At 48.0% G+C, this 14,256-nt stretch overlaps 1 protein-coding gene across 2 annotated transcripts in view; it reads left to right on the forward strand.

Annotated features, from left to right (window-relative positions):
• The window catches only part of ELAC2 (elaC ribonuclease Z 2), a 309,189-nt gene that overhangs the window by 143,295 nt on the left and 151,638 nt on the right, over positions 1-14,256 (forward strand). For both annotated transcript variants that reach the window (XM_086930589.1, XM_086930588.1), the window contains exon 15: positions 4,321-4,439. In XM_086930589.1, coding sequence (XP_086786715.1) covers positions 4,321-4,439 — 119 coding nt within the window. The remainder of the gene's footprint in view (positions 1-4,320; positions 4,440-14,256) is intronic.

Below are 14,256 nucleotides of genomic sequence, written 5' to 3' on the forward strand. Positions count from 1 at the left end.
TTTATTTATTTATAACGTTTTATATAGCGCGAACAAGATCCCGAGGGATATCGGAGCACTTTATAATAGGATGGGAGGAAGGACATAAATGCAAAATCGACAACCGGTTGGAGTAAATAAAAAACAGGAATGATGGCATATTCAGGGACATTTGCCATAACAAATGATTGTCCTATGAAAGTAGGAGCGATTGTCTTCGAGCAGGTGCGCCTAGCACACTTAGGCTAAGGATTTATTCAGGAAGAATTTTTTGGCTTCCAATTTGAATGCTGCCGTTTAAGAGATTCGGCGTACTTCCGGTGCAATAGAGTTCCATAGCTCTGGGGCAGTGCTGGAAAACACTCTGTGACAAGTTCTCTTTTTCCTAAAGATGAGTTGTTTCAAGAGGAAAGTCTTGGCACTTCTTGAAGGCTCTTACACCACAAGAGAGCTCCGGTTTTTGCGCCAGGTACTTGGGAGTATTGAAGTGAAGGGCTTTGTGAGTCAGAACGACAATCTTTAACTGAATACGTGGTTCATACGATAACCATTTGGGAGATTTTAGAACTGGGGAAAAGTGCTTGTTTCGCTTAGTGCCTGTAACCAGTCTAGCCGATTTGTTCAGTGATGCTCTTAGTGGAGCCAGGGAGTATTTGGGAAGGCCACAAAGGGTCACGCTGCCGTAATCCAGCCTAGGCAGGATAAGCGTTTGCACCACCTGCTTGAATTCGTTTTGTGGAAGGAATGGTTTGATATTTGAGTGTCCCCATCAAGTGGTTTGCACCCTTGCATACCTTACTGATGTGATTTTTCATATTCAGGGGCTTGTTCAAGGTGACTCCAAGTGATTTGGCTGAGTCTATGATGAGAATCGTGCAGTTGAAGGCAGTGAGGGGATTCAACCAGAGGTCAAGCTTGGGGGTGTGGTTCGGTGGGGAGATGACCAGGAATTCCGTTTTGGAGGTGTTGAGCAGAAGATGGTTCTCAGTTAACCAATTTTGAGTAGATGTTAGGGTCGAGTTGAGAGAGATAATGTTTTCGGGGGAAGAGATTTTCAAATAGAGTTGCATATCGTCCACATACATATGGAAGATAGTGTTTGAAGAGTTTAAAGAGTTAGCTAAAGGTTCCAGGAACAGATTGAATAGAATCGGTGATAAGGTGGAATCTTGTGGGACCCCCATAAGAACTGGAGAGGGCTGGGAGAGAGAGTGGTTTGCCTTGATCCTTTGAGATCTGTGGTGGAGGAAATACGAGAACCATTGTAGCACCTGACCAGAAAAACTAATCCTATTTTTCACAGTGGCGAGGAGGTTGACCTGATTAACCGTGTCAAATGCAGAAGAAAGGTTAAGGAGGATCAGGAGGCAGGATTCATTTTGGTCAAGCATTTTTAACAGGTCATCCATGACGTGAGTGAGCGCCAACTCAGTGCTGTGACCCTTCCGAAAGCCTGATTGATGTTGGTCAAGAAGTTCGAAATTCTCTATATGCGCCCAGAGTTGGGATTGTACGCATTTTTCTGTGACTTTCGCCTGGGTGGGGAGGTTGGAGATAGGCCGGAAGTTATTGAGATCTGCTTTGTCAGCGTTAGGTTTTTTTCAGTATAGGTGATACTTGAGCTGCTTTAAGGCTGTCCAGGATCGTACCTTGTGAAAGCGATGCGTTTACAATCCTTGTCCAGGTCGGGATGAGTACATTCTTGATTTTTTTTTTTTTTTAAGATGGCTGGAGTTAACTGATCACTGAAGTGGTTGGATGGGTTGATATTCAGAAGGATCTTGTATATGTCTTTTTCACTAAATGGAGTAAAGGTGGTAGATGTGCGATTTCCTGGGAGGTCATGGGATGGTATGTCCCTGGAGGAAAGCAATAGAGCCTTCTTAGTGGCGAGGTAAATGGAGATGAGTCTTACTTTCTTTGTGAAGAAAGCAGCAAGTTGGTCGCAAGAGAGAGGGGTGCCACCAGAGTCAGTGGTTGGGATCTACTACAGACTGCTGTTTGACCAACTCTAAGAGTTTCTTGGGGCGATTTGTTGCTTGGTCCTGTTGGTGTCTGAAGTAGTCAGACTTTGCGCTCTTGATTTGTTTGTTGTAGAGGCTCCTAGCCTCTCTAAGGAGTTTTAGTTGTTCCGAGGAAAGATTGGATCGGCAGGAACGTTCGAGTGCTCTAAGGTTGCGGCGTTTAGTGTTTAAGTTGTCATTATACCAGGGTTTGGATATTTTAATTGAGGCATTTTTTGTTGTTGTATTGGAGCAATGTCATCCATGATGTTGGAGATGGTCAAATTGTAGGAGTCTGCGAGTGACTGAACCTCAACCAGGTCCTCTAGGGAGGTGAGGGCCAAATTACAGTGGGCCGCTATTTCACCGGAGTCTATTGATCTGAGGTACCTTTTCCATATCTTTAATTTTGTTGGTTGAGCCAACCTCTTCGACATATCCCTGTTGATATATAAAAGAGGATGCATTCGTGGTCGGACCAGTCACATGGGGTAATGGAATCCAAGGTGATGGTCTGTTCCTTGGAGATAATGAGGTCCAAAGTTTCTCCTTTAATATGAGTTGGTTGGTCACAGTGCTGAGTCAAATCATTTAAAAAAAACTTAAAGCAGGATACAGTGAGGTCATTGGATTTAGCCCAGTGAAGGTTGAAATCACTGAGGAAGATTTGGGCCATGGTTGAATCAACATTAGCAGAGATGATTTCCATTAGTTGCTCGATGTAGGGGAGCTTGCCTCCTGGGGGATGGTAGGAGTGAAGTTTACAGACTGGTAGGCTGAGACAAAGGTATTTAAAGGAGGAAGGAGTAGAGGACTCTACTTGAGAGATCGAAAGTGTTTCTGTGAATACAAGCTAGACCAGCGCCCAACTTCCCAGTTTTGTAGAGCCTAATTATGTTGTGAGTGGGAGGAACTAGGAGGTCTAAGATAGGAGTGGAAGAGGGGTTTAGCCAAGTTTCAGTGAGGATGATGATGTCGAAGTCCTTGTGTTGGATGAGGTCGAAATAGTTCACTGAATTATTGCTTAGTCATTGGTTCAATTTGTGAAATCGTTTGGACTGGAAATAAGGACTTCTGACCAGGCATCCCTTAAGATCTGTTTAAAGAATAAGGTAATACATCCAGCACTATGGTCCTTGGATTAGTCATTGCAAATCCACTATGGGTGTTGGGACTCTGCAGTCCACCATAACAAGTTCACCCCATGCATCCGTTTTGAAGACTTTTTTGAAACTTCTTGACTAAGGATGAGTAAAGTTGGAAGAATAACTTACTGGCTATATTTCAGGCATACAACAGTGATGCTGCAAGATCATACTTATTAAATAACTTTGTATCTAAATCCGTTACCTATTTGTTGATCTGAACCCTGTTCTTTAGTAGATTCAGGGCCTGATAAGGTGTATGGCAATTAGACTATTATGGAATAAAAAAGAGCACATATTTTACACTACCCATTCAAACCAAGTGTATTTTAATTAACCATATTGTTATGTATGGTGCTAGCCTCCCAATAATTTTCTTTGCTCTCAGAGCATGCCAGTCGCATGACATTCAGCCACTGAGCGAGGAAATGTTTGTGTACGTTAGACATGTTAACCCCTTCGCAGCGGGGGTAATTCCCCCACTGTGCGGGGGGCGCGCACAGCGCCCCGGTGCTGATGACTAGCTCAGCTCATCATTCGCCACGTTGCTCGTGTGCTGATGGCGTGCTGAGTTCGTCATTGCCACGCCCGTTCCTTTAGAATCTCGCACAGCAGGGTAATTATCCCCGCATGTGAGCGTTCTAAAGGCCATGCTGTGCTCAGCTCGTCATCGGCACACGAGCACCGTAGCTGATGACAGGCTCAGCTAGTCATCAGCATGGGAGGGGTTAAAGAGGTTTCTGATAGTCACATATAAATTGACACCATTAAGTTTTTTTGTGTCATGTAGCCACGCACCGATATACATGTAATTTGAATGTGTTCTTATGTAAAGAATTAGTCCCAAGATATTCGAACATAATTTAAAGCATTCCTAACTATAGTAAAAAGAAATCTAAAAATCCAATATGTGCTGTTAGGAAATGTATGTAACCATTTATTGGAAATGAGTTTCCTTTGCTAGCATTTCAGATGTGTAGCATATGCTGTTGAAGATCACACGCTGTACCCTCACTTGTCATCTAAGGCTGGGTTCAGAATACTGCATCATGCTTTTTTTTTTAATTACTCTGCATATGCTTCCTTATATATGGTCACATTTCATAGGCAAACACTGGTTATTGTAAATAATATACATTAAATACCACCTCCTAAGCTGTGCATAACTGTGACACAAATCTTTTTATTTTAAGAGATGCTGTTATCAGCTCTAGTTCTGCTGATTTTATAAAGGAAGCAATGGAAATGCCCCATTTTGAGGAACGAGTGAAGGAATGTAACCAAAGCCTGGAAGCTCATCCTGTGGTGAAAGGTTGGTAACTTTCATATGTTTTCTAATCCTGAGATTATTGCTTTGTAGACCACTAAGGAGCTTACTCGTACCATCGTGTAATTTTATTAGGAGTCCTTCCCCAAATTTCCAAGGTTTCAGAGCTTAAGCTCACAAAATGTCGATCTCTAAGCTTTAACCTATACTACTATTATAAAGAGAGAACACAAACCTTTGAGCCAGGTAAACTCGAAAAGTACACCACCAATCAAAACACCCAAGACATCTTTGAAAACCTCAGGGCAAGCAGAAGGAGATAGGCTATTAAAAATAAAAAATATACTTTGTTTAAAAAATGTCGAAATAAAAATAAAGTAGTCCCTTGCAAGTAGCGCCGGCCGCGACTTCTGCGTGATGACATCATTTGCGTTTGTGCTCCCTGGCAACACTTCCGGAAATGGCGCCGAAGATTGCGACCTGCTGGGAGGACTCCCGCGGCCCTGCTTGCTGCTGGGCGAAGTGGCGGCCTGTGCGAGAGGGGCGCCTGGAGAGTTGCGGCCTGTGCGGGCGGGACGCCTGGAGAGTGGCGGCCTGTGCGGGGGGGACGCCTGGAGAGTGGCGGCCTGTGCGGCGGGGTGCCTGGAGAGTGGCGGCCTGTGCGGGCGGGGCACCTGGAGCGGGACCGGCGGCTAAGATAAGGATCAGGCTCTCCGGGACACGGGCAGGAGGGGGCCGGGACGGGAGGGGGCGGGAGGGGGGCGGGGGCAGAAGTGCACGCAAGCCTCAAATGCTGCCCCCAGCCCCTTTCTGCCCCAGGCAACGCTGGGGCGGGCTGCTAGTATCGTATAATAACAATCCATTAAATATTGAACATTAAATATCGAACTACCTTAAAATATGATTTTTACAATAAATATGTCAGGCCTAGTGCTTATATAATATCATTTCATACTTAACAGTCCCATATCCGTGATCATTGGCTTGCCACGATAACTAACGCAGACCTTCTTTGTCATTTATAAACTTTGCCACAAGCCAAAGTGTGCAACACAGGCAGGCTTTATGGTGGAAATACACAAATCCGGCCCAATTAAATACTGTGCTCAGGGTTACAAGAATGTGGTAAAGCCCCTCACTCTGTCGGGACCTGAAAACAGTTTTTTTATTTTTCTGCTCAAGTACAGTTAAGTGAAGCCAGACTGAAAAATTCATGTAGATTAGTGTAACCCTGCACTCTCAAACACAAAACTGCACTTTGAAGTTTAAAGTTAGTGACCACCATCCCATTTGTGCTGCTGTCAGAGAAAAACAAACACCATAAATTAACCAGTTATCTCAAATGCTTTAATAGCATTACAATGTTGTGTGTGTGTCTGTAAACCTCGTTGTGAAAGGACGAACTAACAGATTGCCCCAGTATTGGAACTTTCATAGATTCCCATGCTTTGTATCATTCCCCGTCGTCGCAATGGGAGCCTCAGTAAATAGAAAATACCTTCGTGGTAAGCACAAAGTGAAAAAATAGGCCTAGGCCTCATCTCATTTTGTAGCTTATCCACCTCTTTTTGTAAAAGAGACCAAATTCCTGCAGTAGCCAATCAGAGCCGCCTCACCCCATAGAACCTTCCTGAGAGAGCCTCAGAGCCTCAGATTTTCTATCGCACGTTGTGCAAGGGATTCTCCATTGAGCTCTGCTCATTTTTCTTCAATTCTAAGTATATTTTCTTCAACTTGTGTCTATTTTTTCGTCATGTCTGACAAGGAAAGGAAAGCACTTTTCAGAGCCTGTGCTGCTTGCTCAAAAAGAGGTTGTTTGTCGAGGACAAACATGAAGACTGCATATACTGCTTATATCCGGATCATAAGGCCACGGACTGCAAGATTTGCAGAACCTTCTCCACCAAGACCTTGAGGGACAGAGAGGGACGTCTCCTCACTTGGCTACAGAAAATGAAAGACCGCAAAGAACTTATGTCTTCTCACAGTGAGGGCTCCTCGTCAATGGTGTCCTCAAGAAGGTAAAAAAAGAGGGGTAGGTCTCCCCCTACTACTTCTGACAAGCCCCTTGACAAGGCCTTGCCAGGCACCTCTGATAAGTCTGATAGGCCTGCTTCCCAAAAATCTCCTCACCACGGTGAAAAGGAGAGGCAGGGAAAGCTTGAGGAGTCGCAACCCTCAAAATAGGCGAAGAAGATTGTCCCTGTGACTTCACCACCCTCTGACAGGGATAGAGGGGTGAAAAAGCCTTCTACTACGACTCAGTAGGTCGTTTCAGACAAGAAACAGCGTTCGTCGACGGTGAAAACCACAGGTACACCGACGATTTCTATTAAAGACTTGTCTGTGCGGCTGCGCCATAGATGATGTTTAAGACGCATGATGCCTGTTCGTCGTCGACGAAAATTACTTTCTCCACGTCGACAACGATAACGACGAGAGTCGCTTCGACGACGAGGAATAAGTCGACGACCACCATGTCGACGACACCGGTGACCTTGCTGCTGACGACGAGTTCGTCGACGACCCCGTCGACGATCCAACCTTCGTCGACGATGACCATCTCCCCGTCGACTATGCAATCCTCGACGACGAGCGCAGTTTCTTCGTCGGCGCCTCCGTCGACGAAACAGTCTATAAGGCACTACCATCGACGACGTAGTTGACGACTGAAAAATTTGTTTTTTCACGCAGAAGGAGGCAAATAACACCGGAAATGACATCTCCACGGCAAGTCCAAAAGTTTCCTCCTAACCTATTGCTGGATGAGGATTCTGAAGAGGAGGCTTATAGCGATTTTGGCCAGGCTTATAGCCCTTCTGACTTACAAGTAAAAATTCAGGACATCAGTTCTGAGGAAGGGGAAATGGAACAACAACAATATGTTCCACAAGATTATTATGAAAAACAGGAAATGCCAAGCATGCCAGTTCCTTTGCAGAAACCTTCTCGTCTATCTCGGCTGGAGATGGTGGCGATGCCATCCACTCTCATCTTGGACCTACAGCTAATGTTGCAGGAGTATCAGAGGCGATTTCCTACTCCTCAAGAGGTTCAACAGGTGCGCCCTCCTACACCTCCGCCTCAGTTATCACAGCCTGTGGCAGGACACTCTTTGCCTTCAAGAGGGCGTGACACAGAGCCCGTAGAGCATCCACAAGAGGTAGGGCCCATTCAGGACGATACAGATGATAATGCATCATCAGATGTGGATCTCAACAAGTGGACCCTGACCAAGACCAGAATGTAGACTGGAATCAGGATGACCCTCGAGATCCAGACGTCACAGGGCCTGACAACGCAATCTCTCCTCCAGCAGTTGTCGGAGGCTTTCACAACTTGATGGAACGAGCTTCCAAGAGATTTGGTCTTCCGGTTACCACAGTTCAGTCCGAATGTTTTTTGTACGATTTCAAAGAACCATTCTGGAAATCCGTACGTTCAATCCCCATCATTGAACATGTTTGGTCTGAAGGCCTAAAGGCTATGCAGAATCCGGCCACAGTCCTCCCGGTGCTCCCCAGACTGGAGAAAAAATATTAGGCGCCAGATGGCAGCCCGGCATGTCTACTAGGTCAACCAAAACCGGACTCGGTCTTTTCCCAGGCCGCACAGAGTAAATCTAAAAACCCATCCACGCCGCTAACGACGCCTCAGGATAAAGAGGGCAGGCGTTTGGACAATGTTGGAAAAAGATTCTCCGCAATGGCTAGCCTCCTCGTTAGGGCGGCTAATGCTTTGGCGATTCTGGGGAGATACGATCGCCAGATGTGGTGTGACCTCTCTCCGTTCGTGGAAGAACTTCAGGGTACATCTAAGGACGAGGTAAAAAAGATCTGACTGGAAGGAGAGCGAGCCTCTTCGGAGGTAGTCGACTGCGCTATGGATATAGCAACTACGGCATTCCGAGCGCTAGCCGGCGCGGCGGTTCTGAGACTCCAGGGTTGGTTGAGAGCCACGTGGTTCAGACAGGAGGGACAAAATAAAATTCTAGATCTGCCATACGATGGAGAGATGTTATTTGGCAAACACGTGGATGACGCCCTACAGGGCATAAAAAAAAGATACGGATACGGATACGGCCAAGTCCTTAGGAACTTTACAATACCGCAAAGTGCCCTTCAGAGGAGCAAGAGGAAGAGGATTCTCCTCCTATAGAGGCGGCAATCAGCACAGCTACTCTTCCACCTCACAACCTGGCCAAACATACAAACCCCAGTATTCTCAGAGGGGTTCTTTCTCTCGCCAGCCGCCGAGAGGACAACAAGGGCAGCAGAGGAGGGACAATACCAAGAGACAATAGCGGCCAGGTGGCTCTTTCTACTGTTCCTGTGCCCTTGTTAACACCAGTGGGGGGCAGGATTGACCATTGCCTCAACAACTGGATGGTCCTAACAACAGACCAGGGGGTCCTAAACATCATCAAGAAAGGACAAACGTTGGAGTTCCAAGATCTTCCTCCATCGAGAGCTCCAGACGCCTTTACACCCAAACATCTGAAACTCCTTCATCTCAAGGCCCACCAACTCTTCACCAAGGGGGCAATAGAACCTGTACCTCTCTCCCAAAAGGGGAAAGGGTTCTATTCCAGGTTCTTCCTGGTTCGGAAGACGAAGGACAAGTGGCGTCCGATCTTAGATCTACGGCAGCTCAACACTTATCTCATCAAGTTGTCCTTCAGGATGATCACTCTTCAGGACATCCTCTGCCTTCTCAATCCAGGGGACTACATGGCGACCCTAGATTTGGAAAACGCTTACTTCCATGTACCCATTCATCCAGCTCACAGGCAATATCTTCGATTTACAGTAGGCAAGAGCCATTTTCAATTCAAAGTACTGCCTTTTGGTCTCCGGTCCGCTCCGCGGATATTTACAAAGGTACTGGCTCCGGTGGCAGCCTTTCTCAGAAAGATGTCTTTCGAAGTCTTCCCATATCTGGACGATTGGCTGTTGAAGGCTCCTTCGTTCCAAGAGGCGTCCAGGGCAGTCACGAGCTGCAGACAGCTGTTCGAGCAACTGGGCCTTCGGCTCAACAGAGAAAAATCGATTTTGCGCCCCTCTAAGACAGCAAAGTTTTTGGGTGCGATCCTAGACATGGAGTGCTGCCGGGCTTTTCCTTCGGAAGAGTGCCAAACAAAGCTAATTCTTTCGGCTCGCCTTCTACAGACACAGAAGTTTCTGTCAGTTCGCAAATACAAATCGCTTCTCAGATTGATATCATCCTGCATTCCATTGGTACCACACTGCAGGCTGCGAATGCGTCCACTGCAGGAACAGTTGGACAAACAATGGCGTCAGGTGATAGGCTCCTTCGATGACAGGATTGTCATTACTCCGGAAATGCGGAAGGCAAGCAGCTGATGGTTGCTAAAAGACAATCTTTCAATAGGTTTACCATTCCAACTTCCACCATCTCCCATGGTATTGACGACAGATGCTTCCATGGTGGGATGGGGAGCGGTCCTCCAAGAACTAAAGGTCTGTGGTCATTGGAGCCCAGTCCAAGTCAAGTTCCACATCAATCTACTGGAACTTATGGCCATTCGTCTAGCCTTACAGGCTTTCCTTCCAAGGATCCGCAACCGTTCAGTGCTGGTTCGTACAGACAACACCACAGCCATGCACTACATAAACAAGCAAGGCGGACGAGATCTTGCACCCATTCGAAGGAAGCACCGAGGCTTTGGAATTGGGTGATCCAACACATCACCCTTTCAGCGGAACATCTGGCGGGAACACTCAATGCCACAGCGGACGCTTTGAGTCGCCAAAAGACTATCAGCCACGAATGGGAACTGGATCAAACCATTCTAGAGGAACTGTTTGCACGTTGGGGGACCCCAACCATCGATCTGTTTGCAACTCCCCAAAACGCCAAATGCCAGTCCTACGCAAGCAGGGTTCAGCATCGGGAATCCTTGGGGAATGCGCTTTTGATTGCCTGGTACGGCGCATTTGTTTACGCCTTTCCTCCCATTCCGCTGATCCCGAGACTGTTCCGCAAGCTCAAGGCGGAGACCTGCAGGATGATTCTGATCGCACCAGCATGGCCCAGGCAGTTTTGGTACACAGAACTTCTTCTACTCTCCCAAGATCAACCAATTCTCCTGCGTCCTGTTCCGTCACTGTTGACAATGGCTCACGAGCAGGTTCTGCATCCAGACCTGAAGTCACTACGATTGACAGCGTGGCTCCTGAGTTCAGAGAGTTCCAGGGTTTAAATCTTTCAGGAGAATGTAAAGACATTTTGGCCCAGGCCCGAGCGCCTAGTACGAACAAAACCTATCGGGCTAAGTGGAAAAGATTCTGCCTTTGGTGTCGGAGGGAAGGTCTACATCCATATACTTCTGCACCGCACCAACTCTTGCCTTACATCCTTTCTCTTGCGAAATCTGGATTGGCTCCTTCTTCTGTAAAGGTACATCTAGTGGCCATTTCTAGATTTAGACGTTCATCATCAGGTCCTTCCCTTTGGTCTGCAAGGATCATTAAACAATTCCTTTAGGGTTTATTCAGAGTTTTTCCACCAGTCCGGCCTCCACCACCAGACTGGCATCTTAATTTGGTCCTGTCACATCTAATGAAGGCCCCATTTGAACCTATTCATAGGGCGACCTTAAGTTTCTCTCATGGAAACTGGCTCTTCTTTTGGCCCTGACATTGGCTAGAAGAGTTAGTGAGCTCCAAGCTTTCACAATTGAGGAACCTTTTCTACAATTCAAAAATGATGTTCTCATCCTAAGGACAAATCCTAAATTTATTCCGAAGGTACCCTCAGAATTTCATCTGAATGAGCCGGTGGTCTTAAAATCCTTCCTCCTGTGGCCCTCCACGCCAGCTGAAAGGGCTTTGCACTCTTTGGACATTTACAGATGTCTTAAGTTCTACTTGGAGCGAACAAGACTATTCAGAAAATCTTCCCAGCTTTTTGTTTCATTCAGCGCTCCTCGAAAGGGGTGTCCAGTTTCTAAACCCTGCATTTCCCGCTGGATATCCAGTGCAATACACTTTTGCCATCAAGCAGCGGGAAAACCACTTCTGCCATCAAGCAGCGGGAAAACCACTTCAACGAACAGTTCGTGCTCATTCTACGAGATCAATGGCTTCATCGGTGGCTCTATTCTCAGGTGTCCCGATCAAGGACATATGTAGAGCGGCGACATGGAGCAGTGTCCACACCTTCACTCGCCACTACTGCTTGGATTCTTCTGTGAAAGAGGGCAGTGGGCAAGGCGGTTTTGAGGAACCTTTTCCAATAAGTCGGTGAGCTTTCCTTACTATCCCGCCTTCCTGTTTGTATATTTTGTTTATTATTTTGCTTTGTGATGCTAATGTGTATCTGGTTTTCTTATCAGAATTATGTATGACATTTTCAGGTACACATATTACAAAATATACTTTTCTCTTTACTGCTAGCTATTCTGATACAAAGCATGGGAATCTGAAAGTTCCAATACTGGGGCAAGAAAACAAGTTACTTACCTGTAACTTTGGTTCCCCAGTATTGGTAACTTTCATAGATTCCCATGCGCCCACCCTCCTCCCCTGTTAAAGCTCAGCTTTATTGTCCTATGATGTTGCTGTTCACAACGGCTACGAAAATCTAAGGCTCTCTCAGGAAGGTTCTATGGGGTGAGGCTGCTCTGATTGGCTACTGCAGGAATTTGGTCTCTTTTACAAAAAGAGGTGGATAAGCTACAAAATGAGATGAGGCCTAGGCCTATTTTTTCACTTTGTGCTTACTATTAAGGTATTTTCTATTTACCGAGGCTCCCATTCCGACGATGGGGAATGATACAAAGCATGGGAATCTATGAAAGTTACCAATACTGGGAAACCACAGGTTCGAGGCATGTGGGCTGCTGAATTCATATCTGTGCATAGATCGCCGCCTAGTGTTGGGTCCGGATGATTGCACATTGTTGTCCTGGAAGAGTCTTCGAAGTATCACAAGATAAGTGGCTCCTCCCCTGGACTACAGTGTGCATGGGCATCCTCTCCATCCTCAGATTGTTTTTTTCCGCCATTGGGTTCGGATGTTACTATCTTAGCTCAAGTTAGGAAAACTTTCCACAAAGCCAAAAGGCTTTTGACAGCGTCAGTATCGTTCCGTTCGGTATCGGTGCCTTGCTTCTAGAGGACATCGAGGACTCAACCAGTTTCTTTCCACACTCGACCCAATCTTCGATTTCAAATGGAAAGAAGTCCATTCAAGAGGTGTCCCCTTTGCAATGCAAAGTACCCGCACATCGATGTCCACCCGGTGTGCAACAAATGCCTGTCCCCAGACCACAACGAGGCCAACTGTATGGCCTGTGCCTGGTTCCGGTCGAAGAAAACTCTTAAGATTCGACGCGCGGCTCGGTTGGAGTCTAAGAAGTCAACGCCTCTTCCCGTGAACATCTTCGGGACCAAAGACGAAGAGGTCGTTGATCTGGAGAATCAGGAACACTGCTCCGAACCGGCTTCGTGCCATGACTCCGAGTATGACGCCGAAGACGCTCCTGTTCATGCCTAATAACCGCTTCTACCCATCACTTCTCCTGCACCTTCACTTCTCCTGCCCCGCACTTCTCCTGCCCCGCACTTCTCCTACCCCGTCACTTCTCCTACCCCGTCACTTCTCCTACCCCGTCATTTCTCCTACCCCGTCACTTCTCCTGCCCCATCACGTCACCTATCCCGTCACTTTTCCTGCCCTGTCGCCTCTCCTGCCCTGTCGCCTCTCCTGCCCTGTCGCCTCTCCTGCCCTGTCGCCTCTCCTGCCCCCTCTCTGCTCCTGCCCCCTCTCTGCTCCTGCCCCCTCTCTGCTCCTGCCCCCTCTCTGCTCCTGCCCCCTCTCTGCACAGGCCCCCTCTCTGCACAGGCCCCCTCTCTGCACAGGCCCCCTCTCTGCACAGGCCCCCTCTCTGCACAGGCCCCCTCTCTGCACAGGCCCCCTCCCTGCTCATGCCCCCTCCCTGCTCATGCCCTGTTCACCGCACATGCCCTGTTCACCGCACATGCCCTATGACTGCTCCTGCGCATGCCTAATCACCTCTCCCGCCCCGGTCACCTCTCCCGCCCCGGTCACCTCTCCCGCCCCGGTCACCTCTCCCGCCCCGTTCACCTCTCCCGCCCCGTTCACCTCTCCCGCCCCGTTCACCTCTCCCGCCCCGGTCACCTCTCCCGCCCCGGTCACCTCTCCGGCCCCGGTCACCTCTCCGGCCCCGGTCACCTCTCCGGCCCCGGTCACCTCTCCGGCCCCGGTCACCTCTCCGGCCCCGTTCACCGCGCCTGCCCCGCTCACCGCGCCTGCCCCGTTCACCGCGCCTGCCCCGCTCACCGCGCCTGCCCCGCTCACCGCGCCTGCCCCGCTCACCGCGCCTGCCCCGCTCACCGCGCCTGCCCCGCTCACTGCGCCTGCCCCGCTCACTGCGCCTGCCCCGCTCACTGCGCCTGCCCCGGTCACCTGTCCTGCCCCATTACCTCTTTTCCTGTCGCCTCGTCTGTCCCGTCACTGTTCCTGCCCGGTTCACTCTCTGTACAACATGGACAAATTACACATGGGGGCAAGTTCCCCAGAGTACTCTGTTTGGGGAAATCTCCTCTGTCATTACTAACTCTGACCTCATTGCAAACAGAAAACGTGTTGTACCACAAATTCCCTGCTTGTGCGTCTTACACCGGACTGCATTAACACCTGGCGTGCATCGTGTTAGAGGTTTTTTTGTAAGCTCGAACAATCAGACAATAAGGGCTCTTTGTAAACTGTGCTATATTTGGAGGACTAGAGGTTTATACAGAAGACCTATTATATCCTAAAAAACGATCGATTTAATTCACTGATGAGGCAGTATCCTAAAAGTGAAAAGGTCTTC

This window comes from Lissotriton vulgaris, chromosome 7 (genome assembly GCF_964263255.1).
Source record: "Lissotriton vulgaris chromosome 7, aLisVul1.2, whole genome shotgun sequence".
NCBI lineage: Eukaryota > Metazoa > Chordata > Amphibia > Caudata > Salamandridae > Lissotriton > Lissotriton vulgaris.